The 21,671-nt window shown below is 37.0% G+C and overlaps 1 protein-coding gene across 1 annotated transcript; it reads left to right on the top strand.

Moving 5' to 3' along the window:
• The first annotated feature begins 236 nt into the window (after nt 1-236).
• Nucleotides 237-16,633, top strand: LOC108676319 (26S proteasome non-ATPase regulatory subunit 11). Its single transcript, XM_018164381.2, has 2 exons — nt 237-375; nt 12,917-16,633. The coding sequence occupies exons 1-2, from the start codon at nt 297-299 to the stop codon at nt 14,071-14,073; spliced, it is 1,236 nt and encodes a 411-aa protein (XP_018019870.1). The 5' UTR covers nt 237-296; the 3' UTR covers nt 14,074-16,633.
• The last annotated feature ends 5,038 nt before the right edge of the window (nt 16,634-21,671 follow it).

The raw sequence follows: 21,671 nt of genomic DNA, 5'->3' as shown, positions 1-21,671 counted from the left end.
AGATTATTCGATCGAGGCATACAAACAAATCGACAGATAAGCACGTTTATTTAGGTAATAAACAATATTCATAGTATTCATTCATAAGAAAACGTTTCATCTGTAAATTTGGACATTTTATTCTATGTCTCATTTGAGCCATTAAATTCACAATTATTTTATTTTACTCACATAAAATCCAATAATAATTCTTATTTTATGGCACCATAAAAACGGTCTGGCAATTTTAGCACATCAGGAAATGACTTGCTTCGTTCGACGCTATCAGTAGAAGTTTGGTGCTAGAATTTTCAATCATGGCTTCTGGAATGCTCGTCGAAAGACCCGGGGATGTGAAGTTTCAACGATTGGATGTTGATTCACTCATTAATAGAGGTTAGTAATCGTTGGAAACATTTAGAGTCAGTCGTATTTTTTAGGATTATTTATAAATGAAAACGTTACTTCTAGGTTAGTAGATAGAAGTCTCTGTGATTTGGTATTCGACATCGAAATGTTTTTCTGAAACCTGATTAGTGGTTAGTTTACCGGAATCGAGATCAATTTTGTCGAACGTACAACAAAAGTAAGTGCGTGTTTATTTTTAAGAAACATAATATTGTGCAATAGCTGTGTAAGGCTGTGTTATTATACCAGATGGTCAATGAGGATGAGGTGACTGAGGTCATCGGCCAGGTTTCTTCCAGACCATTCTCAATTCACCTTTTTTTTGGACGGTATGGCATCTGTTGTGTTTACCATGATTCGTATGGCATTTATATGCCGGTATGATGAATATTTCAAGTGTTCATGAAATAAATGCTATAAACATCTCTTTTGTAGATTTAAAAAAATGGTGCCAATCAGCCAATGTAAATGTTGTTTATTATTGTACCTATTTTTTAGTTTAAACAACGACTTACATTCTCACAAGTCCTACAACTTAAAACTTTACAAGCATGTGTATGCAGTGTGCTCCCTGTTCTGTCACTGCTGTGACTTAATTTTTAAGCCAAGATTGTATTGAATTTTTAGTCACCAAGAAGAAAATTTAATTCCAAGCTTATATTTTTGGAAGTTAATCATTTTGCAAGCCATCTGAAACAATTTCCAAGCTGTGGACTCAGAGACTTCAGAGTGGAATTCTAAAATTGGTAGGTCACTTACAAAAAAAGCATTAGGCCTTTAAAAAAAATTCCAGGCACTAGAAACAGGTTTATAGGCTGTCAGAAATCAGCCTCGGAAATCAGCATGAACTGCACTAGAAACAGGTTTATAGGCTGTCAGAAATCAGCCTCCGAAATCGGCATGAACACCACTGTGGACAAAGTGTCAGAATATTCAAATATCTTTGGTGACTAATTATCAGCTAATTATGTGCCTTCAGAAGATATTGGCAACAAATTTACCTTGAAATGATTAGTAACAAATTTATAAATTCACTTTTGGCGACTCTGCTTCCAGAGACTCCTCTCAGCTGACCAGCACTGACCAGCTCCAGCTGAGTATATATGTATTCTTCTATATTGAATGAAAAGGTTTTGTTTAACAATATGAATTCAGTCAGTTGGATGAATGAACGGAGTCAAGCAGTATTCAAATGTGGATGAATCAACTTGGACAGTGGCGCTAATACCTAGCATCAGTGTGTTAATTTCACTGCTCATATAATAGTTTTATTTGCATCATCGCATGTACCTTCCATTGTACCTACCGACCCATAAATCTTTGTCATGTCTGAATTTCTTTGTTATAAAATAGAATTGGCATAATTCTATTTTGAATTTCTATTTTTTAAAATGTAATTCCCAATTAAATTGGGTAGAAATATCTTAGTGAGCAGTCTGAGCTCATTTATCATGGCAGTTTTCCCAGCGCGCCGTAACCCATGCAATTATCAAGCCCGATCATAGTAGACTGTTGTTTCACTAGTTACTGTGTCATGTTGAAAAAAAAAAGACTTAATTATGGCTTATTATTATTTTATTTGGCCACAAACTTTAGTGGCTAATCATGCTTTGGCGACAGATCTTCAATGACAATGGCGACATTCTGAGCTTGCAAGGGCGATCTTGGCGACACAAATGACACCTTGTCCACAGTGGCATGAACATTACATTATGTCAGGCAACACACTGAAGTGAAGGTCCCAAGATTGTTAATTGTGCGTGTATTCAAAAATGAACGCGTAAGCAATAAGTTGTAAACCTTGACACACAACTATGATCTGCGCACTGCACGTCACTTGCAGATAAGCATGAGGGATCTATAGAAGGAAACGTATTTACTCTTGCCGTTCAAAGTACGTCCAATTTTACTGTACTTTTGCCGTATTGCCTAACATTCAGGCTACCAGGTTTGTGGATCGTGGTCTGCCTAACATCCCATCTACCAGGATGCCTAGGTAAACTGGCACTCACCGTAGGCTTAGCAGGAGAGACAATCAAGAGTCCTTGCAGGTTAGGTTTAACATAATGGTTTCAAATTAAATATAAAAAACATTTATTGCACCTATTTTGTACGTTAGCTTTCAAATTGAGGATAAACTCATTGGCAATTGGAGAAACTTCTTGAAGAAAAGGCAATGCACAACATGACACTTGACTCAGCTGACTGATTAGAATGGGGTACCGTACTCAACAATTTAGCAATCAAACCTTTAGATTCTGTGAACCTTGTGATGTCTTCATTATTAAAACTTTAGAAGGCTCAAAATATATCACATAAAGTTTTCACTCAATTATTGTCTCCAAGTTCGGGAGCATTATCTGCAGTTAATGCAGTTACCTCACACACCGATTGCCTAACAAGAACTAACAAGTAAACAGTAAATACTAACCATCATTCCCACCACATTGGCTGTTGCACACGATTGATTCTGCATGTATAACATTTACAATTTACGAAGGTTATTAAACCATTCTGTTGAATGTTAAATGCATTAAATTAGCATCAGTGCGTTACCATTGTGTGCATTTGGGGCGGTCCATTCTAGCTTTCTAGCGCTGATTGGATTCCAGTGGCTGTGACGTCACACACGTTCTGATGCTAATTGGATTCTTGTGACTGTGATGTTGCACATATTCTAGCAATGATTGGATTCATGTGACTGTGACGTTGGACACATTTAAGCATTATTTGGATCCTTGTTACTGTGATGATGTAAGCTCTATTTTTTCAATGACACAGCTGTGGCAGCTTGCAGAGACTTGCCAGTGATGATGATGGACTGAAAGTGTAGGTATGCTGGGCTTTCCAGATTTTTAGGTCATGCTTTCAAAATTGCTATGTTTACCAGTTAATATATTACCCCTCTGGAATTCCACACTGTAATAAATGACTTGTTTGCTAAGTCCATAGTCATGGGTAGTGCAATTCAAGGATTTGCTGGTCTTGTTGGTCTTGGCAAAGGGCACCTGGTTTTGGTGTGCCCACCCTCTTTGGGGGAGGGGGGGGGGAAGATTATATTCTTATATTAAGTGTAAAGTTAACTTCACATAAATAATTTAAAATTTAGTTACTTTTTGAGATTTCATATTTAAAATAAAGTAAAATTTATGCAGTTGATTGGGATAATAGCTAAGAGATGATTTTGTGCATTTTTTTTAATAACTTGATTAACTTCTTACCATGAAACATTTCATAAATGAGTTTTGGCTCATTTAAAATTTTTTGCAAAGGCTATGACATCTTGGAAAAATTCTATATGCTATTCATAAGGTGCCAGATAAAAAAAGTACCCTGAATTATTCCTGGGAACAGAGGTAATTCAGGACACTTGTAATAAAACTCAGATTTAAAATGTTTTAAGCATGCAGAGCAGACCAAGTAATCAAGCATGCAGCACAGAAAGACCAAAACCTCCCTGTTCAAGAGCTTGGTCCTTTTGGTTTTGTTGTACGGATGTAAGGCCCGGAAATTAGCCATGGGAGAAGAGAGAAAACTAGATATCTTCCAGACCAAATACTTATGAAAGATTTGCAAGATTTGATGGCAGCAACACATCTCAAACAAGTCAGTTCTTGATATGACAGAAGTGGAGAAAATCAGTGAGTTGGTGTTGAGATGAGGGTGGAACTGAGTGGGACATGTGTTGAGGAAGAACAGAGCAAGCGATTGTGCTGTGGCCCTTGGGTGGGCACCTGAAGGGAGAAGGAAGAGAGGATGACCAAAAACAACTTGGAAGCAAATGGTGGAAGAGGAGTGAAGCAGAGCAGGCTGGAACTCATGGAACATAGTACAGCCAGCAGCTGCAAACTGGACCCAGTGGAGGAGTGACCTCCAAGCCTTGTGCACCTTATGGTGCAGAGAGAACTGAACATACAGAGCTGGGCAGTGCTACTTTGAAATGTAGCGGCTGCTACCACTACATGCTCTAAATGTAGTTGGTGCTACAACTACTGCTACAATTGCTTAAATGTAGCACCGCTACCGCTACTGAATATGTAGCGGCCACTAGTAGCAGCCACTATATGTAGTGCGCTACTGCTCACCTCTGGTAACAACTAACATGTTGACACTAGTAACAGGCTTAGGTTGACAACATTACACCGAAATCTTTCGTACAGTTTATTCTGTAATTTATATTATGTATGTATCATGCTTGTTTTTAAATAATATTTAATACTATTAAGTAAAATCTAAAGGCTTAAGGCTTTTTCTATAAATGTAGCGGTAAAACCTCATATTGCTACTTAAATATGTAGCAGGCGCTACTGCTAGCTTCATATCAGCAGCTGAATAGCATTTCTTCTGTATCTACAAGCTTACAAGACTGGGCTTGTAATTTCACACAATTTTAATTGGGTCAATTGAATTCACTATAGCATAAAAAATATAACTCAGTACTCACTGAAGTGAGTGACTGAGAGCGCATTTTCTTGTCGACAAAAACTTGAAGTCATGGACAGACAGACAGAGGGACGAACGGACATGGCAAGCACAATAGTGCATTTTTTCCATAAATGAGAAAATGCGCTAAAAACCTAATTATTCCTGACACAGAGGAATATTTTAGTGACAACCATCCTATTTTTTGGAGAAATAAATCATAGTTTAGGTTAATTACTTTTCATTCTATGTTGCCCGGTGCACAATTTTATCTATGAAATTATTTGCATAATATTGTGATGACCAATGATGCATTTATTTTTTGGTAAGTGAATTTTTTTTTGCTGAGCAAGATAAATGTAAGTAAAATTCTTTGTTGTTGATCAATTTTTCGTTAACTGGAGCCTTTGATAACTGATTGTTCTACTGAAAATGTGTTTTTAGGGGTGTCCTATTACCCCCTTATTACTCTCATGTGGAAATGGCTGCCATTTTGTTTTGGATTCAGGTCAAAGAAGTTTTGAATCTGACACCTGCCTGCAACTTTTTTCAAGCAAAAAAATTCTTTAATTTGATGAATATTTTTTTACTACAGACCTTAACAGAAGTACATTTTTGAAATATCACTTATTCACTTTTCAACATTTTTTTCAAGATTTTTTTAGGGCTTGGTAGCTGTACAATTTCTTATTAACTTCCTTTATGCTACATAGATAGCAAAAATGTTGAAGTTTATGCCACTTTTTTTAGTTTTGCAATATTTCAGAAAGTTTTGCTGCTATAACATTCTTAGGTTGTACCGGAGGACTGTCCCAGTTTACCCTGCCGGTCCCTTATCAGTTATCACCCTGTTTGACAGTATACTACAGTGGTGCCATAAAAAGCTCTCATAAATGGTGGAAAAATTGTAGGTTGTTTGTTACTATGTATACACTCACATCATTCAAGGTACATAATTTTGATGAGCCAATAATTGTTGATTATTACTGTAAAATGGTGTAACTTAGACTCCTGGGGTAACTTAGACCACTTTTAGTTTTTTTAACAAAAACGCCCAAAACTCAAAAACTATTTGACATAGAAAAATTTTGTCAATGGGCATTAACCCTTTCACAGTTAAGTTACCATATATGATCACTTTAAATCACGTCACAAAAAGCATCACCACGGCTTCCTGTTTGTTTTTGAGGCATCTTTATAATGCCTCAGTCAATCACTAATTATCTGGCCATCATTCTATCTATATCATCACCAGCTGCAAAGTCCACAAATTGAAATATGAGCATTTAAATAAATGTTTTGACTCGGACAATGGAATTGACGCTCTTTCCGCATTTTCTTCAAAATTTGGAAGTATCAATATATATATTTATTTATTTTGGCAACTTGATTACATTTAATTAAATTAAATTTTTATGTTTCTAATTTTTCATTTGCATAAACTGAATTTTAATTATAAAGAAAAATTTTGTGTACTGATCGCATTTATTGAATTCTTCAAGTGTGATTTAAACCTTCAATAGGTAAAATTAGCAAAAATTCATATAAATAAATATATTGTATAATACTTCTTACTTTCTTGAAATGGTTTCTGAAATTTTAATTTCTGGATATTTCAATGCGTGCCCGCTAAAGGGTTAAAGGCTACTGAAATTACATAACACAATAGAAAGATAAAAAATTATGCATATCTAATAGGTTAAAAAATGAAAAATGTGACCCATGAAAAAGAGCTATTATTTAAAGCCTGTCATAAAACCCCCTCCAATTTTTTTTTATTTTTTGGTAAAATAACTCCAGGTTTTGGACTTTTGGTGCATTGTAGTAGAACTCTTCTAGTTACATATGCAAATGACAAATTTGAGGAAAGTGTCATAGTTTGCAAATGGGGGGCCCATGAATGGGGGAACTTAGGCCACCTAATGTCAGCCCTGACGGGGTAACATAGACCAGCTTGGAAATTAATTTTAAATTACCATACATAATATATTTCATGCTTGATACACCTATTAATGTTTTTTCTTTATGTTTTAGACTCTACTGTGTCTTATATATGGTAATTTAACTTAATTTCCAAGCCAGTCAATATTACCCCTTCACGGCTGACATTACGTGGTCTAAGTTCCCCCCTTCAGGGGTGGCACCCCCCATTTGCAAACTATGGCACTTTCCTCAAATTTGTCAATTGCAAATGTAACTAGAAGAGTTCTACTACAATGCATCAAAACCTGGAGTTATTTAGAGTTATTTTACCAAAAAAAATTGATTTTACCACCCAGTCTATGATACCCCAAGAGCTGGGGTAACAAAGACCATCACTTTTTTTGAAATTACATCAAAACTCTGAAAGGCAGGAGCCAGCAATTTATGGTGAGTGAACCTAGAGTTTAGACCTGTATTTTGCACGTTTCAATATAAGTTTAATTTAGCTAGTAAAAAAATAGCATCATTAAAAAAAGTAGTCTAAGTTACCCAATTTTATGGTAACTTAATTTCTATCATTAATATCATTGAATCTTAAAAATTAGAACCTGTTGCTTCACTAACCCCTCATTGAACATTATTTTGAACTTCTGAACATATTGCAAGTAAATTTATTGTAAAAATTAACATAAAACTGGGAGGTGGAATTGTAGAAAACAATCTCCTCCTAGGATTTTCAAGCTACAATATAGAGTAGCATATCATTTGATGCATAAAGATCATATCAAGAGATTTGTAATTTTTTTTTAATTCTATTTTTGTGGGTGAGGGCATTTTTCATAACTTTTTAGATTCCCTCCCCCCCTATTTTTTCAAAATATTGTCAAAACTAGAACAAAATTGAAAAAAACGCCATGACCATCCTCAAGATCAAATTGAGAGATCTAGATTTAGATCTCTCAATTCTGTAGCTTTGAAACTGTATGAGGAGATAGTTTCCCAGTGCCGATAAGTGTGAATATTCAGGAGAGTGCCGACATATGGACAGCTGGTCGCACCATGCTTATGCAGGGTGCATACCAATCATGGAAAATCTGGAATGACCTGGAATTTAATTTTTCATTTCCCAGGCCTAAAAAGTACTGGAATTTCATTTCAGATTATGGAAAATACTGGAATTTGCAAATAAATAGAAAAAGGAAGTATTTTTCTGTGCTGCGTGTGTTAACCCTAATTGCCATGGGTTGTGTCACGCTACAACCTCAGGTGCAAATGATATATGCGCTTAATTTTGTTAAGTATTTTTTAGTTGTCTTCTACTTTACATATGCTGCAATTATTTTACCAGGCAGTAATATAGATTGTTTCCCAACAAATGCAGTCTTCTAATGCACAATTGTGAACTCAAATCCTATTTCAAAATTATGAGAATGAAAAGACCAAATTTCTGGCCTCAAGCAGAGCCATCTTTGTGTATGACAACTCCAACCGCTCGAACTTGTGTCTGTTACCCATGGGGAGGAGATTGTAAGTCATTCACGTGTGCGTGTGCCTGAGATATTGCTGGTGCATGTGCAGCTTCAGCACTGGTGCACCTGCATCCTCATTGCTAGGCCAATATCCTGCATCCATGTTGGTGGCCTGGACAAGATGACCATCACCAAGAAGATGCTGCTTGCAGCTGGTAGTGCCAAAACAGCCTACAATACTTATTTGTCAGAAGAGAAAGAGCAGAATGCGAAGGCCCAGAAAACTCAGAAGAGTAAGGCTCTGTTGCATGAGCTAGATGTACTGAAGAAGAAGAAAAGGTGTACGGAGGAGGGCATCATGGCGTTTGTGCAAGCAGCAGATGAATATGCAGAAGCAATGGAGAGAAAGGTGGATTTGAAAATCAAAGGTGGATTTGAAAATTATTTCGAGTATCCTTAGTATCCTTAGTATTTGTTTGGGACATAGCAGTCCCAGGCCACGATGGATCGCCGCCTCTGATTATCGTTCATCCGCCCTCATTTGGGCCACCTGATGCACTCCATGGTCGACTTTGTCAAACGCTTTCGCGAAGTCCAAATACACCACGTCCACCCCGGCCCCCTCCTCCAGCCTGGCCAGGATTTGGTGGTGATGCTCCAGTAACTGAGATAAACAGGAACGATTTCATCTAAAAAGATGATCTGCCAAAAATACAATTAGAAAATAAATGACTTGATGAAAAACTGTATAGCGTTCAACGTACCTACCTCCTAATATTTCAACTTTCGGGTTATATACTCCTAACAGAGCTCTCTAAAGATAATAGTTCACTAATAAATAACAGAAACACTGTACATAGATCTAAGATAGAAATAAATAATTTCTAATACATACAAATTTTTTTAAATACAATGCGTAACTATATCACAAAGTAATAAACTGGAAAAATGAGATGACCAGAATGCTTACACTACTGCAGAGCGGTACCATTTGGAACCAGGCAAAATATTTCATGGTCTAAATTACTTTATAAACATTATATCACGTAATACCATATACAGAATTAAAAGTACTCTTTTTATTAATAAAATTCTGCATCTTACTTATAAATAATATACCGTAAAATGGGGTAACTTAGACCATTTTTTTTTATAAATGATGCCATTTTTTCACTAGCTAAATTAAACTTCAATTGAAACATGCAAAATACAGGTCTATACTCTAGCTTCACTCACCATAAATTGGTGGCTCCTGCCTCTCATAGTCTTTATCTAATTTAAAAAAAAGTGATGGTCTTTGTTACCCCATCTCTTGGGGTAACTTAGACCAGGTGGTAAAATCAATTATATTTTTTGGTAAAATAACTCCAAATAACTCCAGGTTTTGGTGCATTGTAGTAGAACTCTTCTAGTTACATATGCAAATGAAAAACTTGAGGAAAGTGTCATAGTTTGCAAATGGGGGGCGCCACCCCATAATGAGGGAAATGTGACTACCTAATGGCAGCCCTGTTGGGGTAATATTGACGGGCTTGGAAATTAAATTGAAATTACCATATATAGGACTCTGTAGAGTGTAAAACATAAAGAAAAAACATAAATAGGCTGTCAAACATAAAATATGTTATATATGGTAATTTTATATCAACTTCCAAGCCGGTCTATGTTACCCCGTCAGGGCTGACATTAGGTGGTCTAAGTTACCCCATTTGGGGGCGGCGCCCCCCATTTGCAAACTATGACACTTTCCTAAAAATTTTCATTTGCATATGTAACTAGAAGAGTTCTACTACAATGCATCAAAACCTGGAGTTATTTAACCAAAAAATAAAAAAATTGGAGGGGGTACTCTGACAGGCTTTAAATAATAGGTTTTTTTTGTGGGTCACATTTTTAATTTTTTAACCTATTAGATATGCAAACTTTTCAAATCTTTCTATTGTGTTATGCAGCCTCAGTATTAGGCCTTTAATGCCCATTTACAAAATTTTTCTATGTCAGATAGTTTTTGAGTTGTGGGGGTTTTTGTTGAAAAAACGAAAAGTGGTCTAAGTTACCCCGCCGGTCTAAGTTACCCCATTTTACGGTATTTTAGAACGAACTACTTGTCTTTCTCTGGAATGATGTCAAGCCCTCCTGTCTGACACCTGGTACACACAATCTTTTAATGTTAACAGAGCAAGGAGTAGTCAGTGCGCAGAACCAAATGTTGCCAGAACATGTACAAGATGTGTATCAAACCTACGCATCCACTAGTGTATTGATTTGACCATACAATTTTATTATGAATTCATTTTTTTCCGCTGGTTCCAAATGGAACCCCTCGGCATTAATGGGTTAAAGTGAAACATCTTTAAGTACGTTTTAAATAAATGGGCTTAATTATATAATTCTACTGCTGGTTGCTACAGCTGCTTAGCTTGCTGTGACATTCACTCTCATGACAAACCTCTCCTAATAGCTACTGTGTAAGGATTTTACACAGTCGAGTTTTGAATTTTTAAAAGTTTATTTAATTAATGAAAACAGAACAAGGAACTTTGGGAGGAAGCAGCAACAGCGCATCCACATATAGTTAAGATTTTATTTATTTTGGATTCAATAAAAGGCTGCAAACTGCTCTTCTGGTAACAGCGCATAAGTTAGGATGGTTTTGGCACCAAGGCAGGCTTAATTCTGAGCGGGGCAAAATATGAGGTCTTCAGGTCAAGTCGCCTTAGCACAGTGAAGTAGTCATGACACCAGACGACGCACACGTGACGTAAAAGAAATAACGTCGCAATGGGAAAAGGTGCATCCACTGCAGGACCCAAAACTTGAATGTAGATACTAGAAGGAAATATAAATTTTATCAGACTTGCCTAAGGATTGATCAGGCAAAACTAATGACACGATAATTTAAGAATTAGTACAAAGATATTAACACATTAAACCAACCTGAGGTTTTTAATGCCCAGTAAATTGATGGAGAATTCTATTTGATGAAGTGAATGAATAATTTAATTTTAGAAATCCAGAGGAAATCAGTAGGAGGAGTAGGAAGTTGGATGGAAGAAGACAGTAAGAATAGTTAGAGGTTTTATTGTGTGTTGAAAGAAGAATAGACTTAATTTGGGATGGCAAAAAACCGTAACAGTATAATAAACTGCCGACGCAAATTGCACATGCCCATTTCTTGTAAATAGATCTTTATTTCATAGATTTAATACAATTTAATATAGATTTGACACATAATTTAATATGGATTTGATATAAATCTGATATAAATTTGATATAATTTGCTTAAAAATATACAACTTATGGTAGTCTTAAAATAATGTCCAACTTCCTACAGGAGAAAAAAATTAAGCACAGTTAATGCAACCAAACAAAACTAAAATGACACACGGCATTCACACAAAATAAGGAACAGAGAACCAGGTTTATAGGAAGTTTTCAGAAATACTAAATGACTGATCAACATGACACTGATTGGCAGGTGACACAAAATTGTAGTTCGAATTGGTCACTGAAGGAGCCAACCACCGCTCGGAACTGCTTAAAATTGCATCTGCCGATTTTGCTCGCGTAGAACCCAACGTCAACTTGTCCACACAGCTGGACAAAAAAAAAAAAAAGGCGACCACACTGCACGCAAAAATTAAATCATTTGACATTTGTGTAATTCTCAGTGAGAAATGTTAAATTTCTCACAACTGTATTGCTGAGCACTGGTCAGTAGCATGCAGTACTGTAGGTTGCGGAGTATGTGCTAGTAAGCACGAGTAGTTCCTAATGTTTTAATACTTCTTTGTCACACATGTTGAGTAATGACTTGTATGTATGTGAGCTAATTTAATAGGAAACAATCAATTGTAATGTCAAGCAGAATGATTTTAGTGTATGTAAGATGAAAGACCTCTAGTAAATCCTTTATTTCATATAGGCCAAAAATCATTGGAGTCACGACTGTTGCAGTCTGCTTGCAGTTGCACTGATTTGATTAATTAGGGTTTATGTAAATTTCATATTGAAATTTTTTAATTGATGACTATATTGACGTTTGATTGTTACTGGTGGCAGAAAACCTTTGCAATGTAGTGGATACAGCAATTTGCAGTCCATCTGTAGGGAAATTGATGATAGCAAAATGGGCCATTTTAATCATTTTGCTACAGATTATTAATTACTCAGAAATGTCATATTTATAAATCTCAATTACGTCTCGATAATTAATGTAAAATCCTATTTAATCTTGATATGATGCTAAAATTGAATGGCCAAGTTAAATTTTTACAATATTCTGGACTTGCAAGGCTTTTCAGATAGAGAAACAGTTACTTTATTAAATTTTAATCATTGACCTCTCTATAATATTTGTACCTTCAAATTGTTTCTCAACTGTAGTGGCAAGTGTTGAAAAAGAGCCTACCTCTCAATACATGTTGCCACACTCTGGACTGTGGACAATGTGCTTAATATTTGTCATGATTCAGGTTCAAACATCTTCATGTCAGAATTACCAATATTAGTCATATTTAATCTGTGGCATTGTTGATTTCTTGCTGTGAAAATATCAAGCCTTCAACAAAAATTGGCCAAAGATATTTCAGATAAGTGTCTATTGAATGGGTATAAAATTTTTGTTATACTGTTTTCTGAATTAATTATGAATGGGCTATTTGGGTATGTTCTTGAATCCATTTTCTGATTTTTCATTTTTTTTTTTTGTGCAGGGGAAGATGATGATATTGCTAGCCGAGAGGCGGGCATCATGGCGCTGGGGGAGCAGTACAAGAAGGCCGGACAAGCAGAAAAACTTGCCCAGCTCATCAGAGATACTCGACCATTCTTGAGCGAGATCAGCAAAGCCAAAGCTGCACGACTTGTCCGCAGCCTGGTTGACATGTTGCTGGATTTGGAGGGAGCCAGTAGCTTGGAGGTAGCAGTGTGCCAAGAAAACATTGAATGGGCCAAGAATGAGCATCGCACTTTTCTTCGTCAGAGCCTTGAGGCTCGGCTGGTTTCCCTCTTTTTTGACACCCGCCAATACACCCAAGCACTTGCTCTTGCTGCTCAACTCCTGGCTGAGTTGAAGAAGCTGGATGATAAGAATCTTCTGGTTGAGGTTCAGTTATTCGAAAGCAAAACTTATCATGCTCTGGGTAATTTACCTAAAGCCAGAGCTGCTCTCACATCAGCCCGTACAACTGCCAATGGCATTTATTGTCCTCCCAAACTCCAGAGTGCTCTTGACTTGCAGTCAGGTGTCCTGCATGCAGCTGAAGAAAAAGACTTCAAAACTGCTTTTTCATATTTTTATGAGGCTTTTGAAGGCTACGACAGCATTGGCAGCCCTAAGGCATTAACTGCTCTCAAGTACATGTTGTTGAGCAAGATCATGCTAAAGACGCCCGAAGATGTTCAGAATATTGTGAGTGGGAAGTTGGCACTACGACACAGTGGGTCTCATGTTGAGGCCATGAAGGAGATAGCTGCTGCCAGCAGCAAACGATCTCTGGCACGTTTCAAGGCAGCACTCAACACCTACAAGGAGGAACTGGAGGGAGACATGATCGTCAAGGCTCATCTCAAGACTCTTTATGACACAATGCTCGAGCAGAATCTGTGTCGAATTATTGAGCCCTACAGCAAAGTGCAAGTATCATACATCAGTGAAACCATTGGGCTGCCACAGGACTTGGTAGAGCGCAAGCTCAGTCAGATGATCTTGGACTCGAAGTTGACAGGTATCCTCGATCAAGGAACAGGAGTTCTTGAAGTCTGGGAAGCCTCAACGCCAGATCAAACGTACAAGCATGCTCTAGACACCATCAAAGCAATGGAGAAAGTTGTTGATGTTCTTTATAAGAAAGCCAAGCGACTCACGTAAAACTTTTATGCTGTAGTATGATAACCCTGCTTGATGAAGATTATTGCCTAATTTTGATGGTTCTTATGTCGTAGAGAAGCTAGCCAACATAATAATATTCGTAAAGATCATCGTCGCTGATGTCTTTTTCAGAGTATTGAATTCTTACCCTTTCTCCACTAATCTATGGCTTTTTAATATATCGAATACCATGTACTTGGATCAATTGTGACCTTCACTCTCATCTCCAGGCATTGGAGCTGCTGACGTCATTACAGAATTTCTTACACGTTTGAGAGTTGACACGTACCTATTTGAGTTTAGTTACACGTAGGAGAGTTTGGACCAAGGCATAAGTAGTTTAAAATTTAATTTTTCGTTATATTATGATCATTTTGTTACTTTTTTATTAAGTATAATAAAGGATTTGAATCAAGGGTGAGAATGTATTTTAAATAAACTTGTGCCCTCTAAATAATATCAATTGCCGTTAGCAAATAAAGATGGTGCAGCGATAAACACTCTTGACGCGGATGTTCATTGAAATATAGGGGGCAAATTCTGCCACGCGAATTCATATTTCATTCGTATACTATGGGCTGCTTTAAATATTGAAATTATTGATATACGTATATCAGCGGTGCCTGGCCAATTCATTAACATTTGTACTTGCGATACAAAATGGACATGTTCATAATGCTAACGTTAATGTTAAATAAGCAGTTCTTGAAATGGTCTTCATACTGCACATTTTAATTGACTTTCTTCTCACACTAGCGAGTTTCCCGCGATCGTAGAAATAGTGGTTTGTATTTCAGGTGCTTTCCCATTCTGTGTCTGATGGTTGCTATCTGCTACTATTGTGCTTGGGATAGCGTCAAGTAAATAGTTAGATTTTTCTTTCTTGTTTTGGTTATCTGTTTTTTTTGCTCATAATTATTTACTCAATCCTCAATATTGTAACATGACCATTTTCTTCAGTTCACCAGCGTCTCTGTCGTGTCTCGGAACGCTGACGTGTTGGTGGGCGAGGTTTGTAGAGGTTCACGCCATAGGTAACGCCGTTGAAGATACGAATTATGATTGGCTGATGGATTCTCGAATTTTCTTTTAATTTTCTAGTTCATCCATGTGTGTTACTCGCAGTGTAAATTATTTTTAATAATCATTATTAATGGTTATTGTCACGTAAATTTTGTTGTTATCAAACGGTAACGAGTGTGCAATCTGATTCGTCAGATCGTGCATCATCCTGCGAAATCTCGTCCACTAAGGGTTCTGTTGATATAATCGACAGATGCTTCATGCGATGCATAATTAAAAGTTGAGTTACTGTAACCAAGGACTATTTATCAGAAATATTACATGTTGGATGGCAGTTTCAGTTTGGAAACGAATACTTGGATAGATATGGTACTTGTCCTCGCTTTCTAAACCATTCTCTTCATATCTTCTAGTGCGTAAAGCCAATCAATTTTTTTCTCGTCAAGCCTGGTATAATAATTTTCCGAAAAGAATGATTGAAATGTTTAATTCAAAGAACGAAACAGAAACAACGATTTACACTGCGCACCTACTCTCTCTTTGCATCTGGACGGAAATGTACTATAAGTTACAGCTACAAACTGCTTACATTGGTTGGAATGTAGTTTCAAAGTGCATGACTGAAGAGAATAATGACGAGAACGCGCCGGTACGCCATTTTCAAGACTAAAACTACCAAGACATGAGCAGGCACGTAGTAATGACCCATTTCTTGGTTGTGGCTCGATGATTGTTTTCCGTGTGGTTTTTTCATATAGTGGTTTCCATGAAGAGGAGTTTGAAGCGAGCGTCCGACGCCAAGTTTCCGGAAATCGGAAAACCCGAGCTACGAACAACGATCGCTGCAGCGAGGAACGCTCAGTCTGCATTTGAGAACTCTAGCGGGATGATTCTAAGAACGGTTCTCCATTATCGGAGTTGCTGGTCCATTGATTGAAAACCGGACTTGTAATATTTCTCTTTGAACTTGTTTGCTCTGCGCTTTGTTGCGCAATTTATTTTCGTTTGAAGCTTCTAAATGAACTTATTTTGCACAAGTGTTGCTATGATTTGTGTTGTTCAAAGACCCTGGGTTTCGGAGATGAATGCACTTTATTTTGAAAAAAATTTCTCAGTTACTTCATTGAACAAGATTTAATTTCTGATCACGCTCTCAGAATGCCTTGGCATTCGTTCCTGTCCTGGAGAAAGTAAAAGGCCTGCCGAAATGTTTTGATGTTCGGTCGATCAACTGGACTCAGTCTATTTTGATGATTCTGTCATATTCAGCAAGATGGTTACATGTAAAATTATTTAGAGATATAAAATAAACTAAATCCGGGTAATCTCAGTGTAGTTTTACTTGAGTACATTGGCCCTATCGATGCGCAATCAATGAATCTATCCGTGCAGATTTTGGACATGAAATTATCCTGAGAGTTCCAATACCAATGCGTCCAGTATCTCGATACATGAAACTACATACTTGTAAATATGTGGAACTTAGCTAGTGCAAATTATCAGTAATAACTCTTCGTACAATACAGATTTGAACATGTTGCTCGTATCGTTTATCCCTTCAATCGTCCGAACATGAAAGATGAACATTTCAATACCATGTACAATATACGAGGTACATATGTCCTCTTGTAAGTACTGCGGCAGTCGGTTGATATATCGATGAAATATCTACAGTGGGGGGGGAAATAAATATTCGTACACTTGAAAAATCGTATTTTAATGTATGTAAGTACACAAACTGAACAGGAGAAGTGATTTATATTATGTATAGAGGCGCATTGTATTAAAAAATAGCATCAATAGAAATTAAATCTCAATGCAACAAAAATTAATGCAATAGCTGAATAAAGGGTATTCAACCAAGTATTAAATTAAAATAATGCGGATTTATTGTTTTGTACGAATACTTTTTTCACCCGAAAAGTGAACATGTTGCATTGTTTTTTGTTGCAGTGAGATTTAATTTCTTTTGATAGTATTTTTGAATACTATGCGTCTATATACATAATTTAAATCACTTTTCCTGTTAAATTTGTGTACTTACATACATTAAAATACGATTTTTAAAGTGTACGAATATTTATTTCCCCCCACTGTATGAATGTGCGTCTTGTGAAGTAATTTAAACTTTTTTCGTTTAATTATCGAATAAATAATTATTCAGCTGGTATGTTCATTAGTTACATCGATTATCGACTAGAAATTTTGACACAGGTAGTATTGGTCCGGATAATTTCCCTTCCCAATTAAAACAAGTAAACGGCAAATTTGGGTCAGACATATTTGTAAAGCTAGGAGGACTAATCTTAACCTATACGGCTTCAACCTCATGATATGGGCGGGGTTTATGTAAGAAGTTCTCGGAGACATGCTTCCGAAGTATCTTTGTTCATTGATCTTGTGCAAGTTACTGATGGATCCATAAGTATTGTGTGTGACCAGAAAATAGATGGAACTAATCTCGCGTTGCGTTAGGTCTTAAACGCGTTGCTAAATCATGTAATTTTCTGTTTATGCTCAGTTTTTCATATTGGTTCCTTACTTAGGCTTGAGCAGTGAGAGTTGTTGGTTCAGTAGTGTCTGGCATTAGTGATAAAGCATTTTGGATGGGGCGTTTCTTCACAAATTCCTTGGATCTAACCGCTGACAATTACAGCAGTTTGTGGTGATTAAGGAACTAAAAAGATGTGTTGATTCATTTAGAATTTCTTTGAGTGTAACAAACCCTTATATTTAATGTTTTAAAGCTTTGTGTTACGTACCGATGAACGATGATGACACATTTAGAGCTGAAGGTTCTTTTCGCAGAGATAATTTTAATTTGAAATCATGGGTAGATCCCGATATTGACGTACTAGTTTATCGATTTATATAAGTTTATAGTCAAGCATCGATCGTGCACTTTTCCATCCACTATTTCACATTTCCTAGTAAAAATTAGCGACTAGTTCTTCTATGCATTTTATTTTCGGTTGAGGTTCAATCAAAGAAAATATTTTATAAAGTTTGCCCAGAGAAAGTTTGCCAGTAGCCGATCTTAAACCGATGAAGATGTTCGAGTTTTCCTACTAAAAAATGAAATGTTTTAAAGTGGTCAAGTTCGTGATCTACATGATTATTTATCTGAAACTGGGGAACAACTAGCAGTATCATTAGAAGACTTGGCAGTTATCAAATCTGCAGCTGAAGGAGAATTTCCTTGCCCATTATGTACGTAGTAGTGCATAACGAGAGCAATAACATTTTTATCGAATTTATTCGTGTACCTTTTGAAGTACATAAACAATTTAAAATTGACCTTGGATATGGAGAATCTTTGTGTGGTAACGATGTTAATTTTCAGCGTGATTGCAATTGTGAATTCGTCTTTTGGGAACCGAGTTACTGACATCGACAGCCATCAACAGAATGATGTTCTTCCTGAACTCCGTTATACGAATTATTCACTGCTAATTTTGCCACGTAATCATACCATCATGTTAAAGGAGAGCATGTAAGTTTTAAAGTCCCAGACACCGTGGTTAGAATCTACAAGCAAGGATCCAATAATTATAATTTCCCAGATATGTTTATCAGCTTAGAGGACGGTTTCACTCCTTCAACCGCTTGCTCGAATCTTTCTGAAAGTCGAGAACGGAAGCGTGTGGGCAGGAGTGTAGACGAATTTAATTCTACACACCCTGATAACGACTGTCAACGCTGCCAGCATCGCTTGCAACACTTCCATGTTATCAGCGTCGACTATGAGAGAGTGCGGGAACCATTCACCATTTGCATGTGGATATTTCTTGCGGCGCTGTGCAAGATAAGTGAGTATTGACTATTGTATGTTAAATGATAATCATTCATTTCAGTGCTAGATATTCAGCTATTATTTTAACATATTCTTCCTCGCAGAATTGAGTAGGCATCAAATAAGATGCTTAATTGATCGCCTTCATTCAAGTTGTTTCCCTCAAATTAAAGTTATTTCTTCCGCTTATTCTGAATTATGCTGTTGTATGCATTTGATCGCCATGCATGCTGTGCTAGAATGTACACGGAGTTTTTCACTAGACGCACACACCATTGATACGTGAAAGCCAAACTTGTCTGTGAATTTTCGATGTTTGAATATGTTGAATATATGAAAGACCCCGGAAGTTTTTTGTAAACTCTGGATGAGCTTACCTCCTTGAACTTGTTATGCTTACAGCAATGTTGATTTTTCGCCTGTGATTTCCCAACATAATGCGACCGTAACATTTGTACTCTGCTTATGTGTTACACGAAACTTGTACATCTCAATTGTACATTGACGGCTATAAAGGACAGAAGAGCGTTTAGTGTTAGTCCATTTTTGCTGTACTTGAGCAGCGGGCCCGCAGTTACGCTTGAACGATATTTGTTGCCTCCATGCACGCTGCGCAGAATGAAACAATCTGTCAGGATGAAGCACCGACTCATTCCGAAATTATTACGTCCATTCGGATGGTATAAATAAGGATTGTAATTAGTTTTTATTTGTCCGCCGTGTTATTATGGATTTGGTCTTCATTTACTTCGCTTCTTTCAGCGCCTGTATTTTTCTGTAAGGCATTTAATTTATTTTGCATGCACCGAGGCGTTGTTTGCAGCGAAATAAAATTTATGATTTTTATGCTGTTAAAACTTTTTGTATGCTTGCTATAGTTTTGCCCAACCGTCCTTTGATGTACCATGGTGGTAATTTTCACCATACCTTTACAGTGTACAGGCTGGTGGTAAAAATTATTCCAACATTGTATTAATTTTAATAATATAGATTCTCTGAAAATTATTTTCCCTATTTTAAAACTTCAATACGACTGATTAGAAGCAAATTATGTTTAACCTTCACATTAGGAAGCATGCCCTGAGAATTATCAAAGAAAACTGCGCATGTTACTGAAACAATTATATTAATCGAGTTCTGAAAAGGAAAATTTGTAATTAAAATTTAATCTTGTGTTAAATTGCAGTTGAGAATTTTGCCGACGAGAGTGGGTAAATTTTATGGGTGATCACAGCTGCTCAGGATTACAGATGAAGTCAGGACGGTTTGCATCATGTCGATTGACCCCAGATGCCCATGTTTTATTAATTTCTGTGCGCCCTGCATAATGCGTCACAAAAAGCAGCTCAAACTATCTTTCGAGAGAATGATTTTGAATTTCAACGAGGATGTTTCGAAACCTTTTCTGTCGAGGGATTTTTACGCAGTATAAAATTAAAGGTGACAATGCCAGCGCTCAGTAATACTGGCGCATTGCCAGAAAATAATTCATGTTTTACCGATTAGAATCTGCGCAGAGTAAACATATACTTTTAGATAAGGCAGGAAACTTTCAATATTCCATACTGAGTGCAGTCGTGCGACTGACCTAAGTTATTACGTGAAGGTGATCGTTTCAATAAATTTTCTGTGAATTTTATTCACAATAATTCATACTTACTAACATGGGCTTGCCAGTTCTTACATCATGCGTCTCGTTTATGTCATTTAAGGACATTTCTTGTCATTCTGCGGGTGTTCACACTCTTGCGTGACATGCTTGCGTCAAACTGAATAAGCAACGTACGCGCAGCCACGAACTCGTTGCAAGATAATCCAGTCGATTTATTTGCGGACGTAAAGAGAAAGATTTTCTGTATAGTCTCTTATAACAAATGCTGGTCGCGTTTCGCAGACGTGCTCTTTAAGAGTCATTTTAAATAGCCCCATGACGACAGTAAAAAAATACACAAGTTTAACAAATTTCGGAGCTAGTTGAATATTTTGTCATGTATTAGTGTATTTACATTTACGCAACTCCACCAATCCGAGAGAGGTCTGCATGTAACCAAAACTTGAATGTCACTTCAAGAGGAGCGACACTTGATGACGAGCGAGAAATCTTCTTCCTGCGCCAGTCCATCTCGAGTCACTGTCTCCTTACGACCTACCCGATGAAGCCTCAACCCACCTAATTGTTAATTCAACTTTAGTTTTCTAGCATGATGTACACTTACTTTTGCTTGGAATTATATAATAATGAAGACACGTAAGCCTATCGTATTCATCAATTTTTAAAACTAAATATTTGTCGTGTGTTGTAGAACTTGAGATGTCAAAGATGTTGTATGCAGCACTTGTGCTAGGCGCTGCGGCCTGCATAGCAGGGCTAGAACAGTCAGCTAGAGCCCCTGAACTTGTTCAACCTAAGTTCTCGACTGATGCACTAAGAAATGTGAGCGTGAAAGACGTTGCCAATCTTGGATCATCTCCACCCGAGGCTGGTGCACATCCAAATAGCATGATAAACGAAACTGCAGTCCGTATTTTGTTCGAAAAACGACAGCGCGAACAACGTCGAAATGATGCCCCTCGAAGTTCGACAAATGGTAATTTGAATATTGAAAGAAGTACACAAGTAGCACATCTGTCAACAGAACCACTGTTGGACAATGATAACTACGGACAAGATGGTCATGACCATGGCAACCATTCGAACCATTCCGACAGCGGGCATGGCCATCTTGAAAGGTTTCCCGTCATCGTTGTGAACTTCGAGCGAGTTGCCCAGCCCTTCATTATC

This window comes from Hyalella azteca, unplaced genomic scaffold (assembly GCF_000764305.2).
Source record: "Hyalella azteca isolate HAZT.00-mixed unplaced genomic scaffold, Hazt_2.0.2 contig5826, whole genome shotgun sequence".
NCBI classification, from domain to species: domain Eukaryota; kingdom Metazoa; phylum Arthropoda; class Malacostraca; order Amphipoda; family Hyalellidae; genus Hyalella; species Hyalella azteca.
Note: the sequence above shows the minus strand (reverse complement) of the source record. Positions and strands in the feature narration are given on the sequence as shown.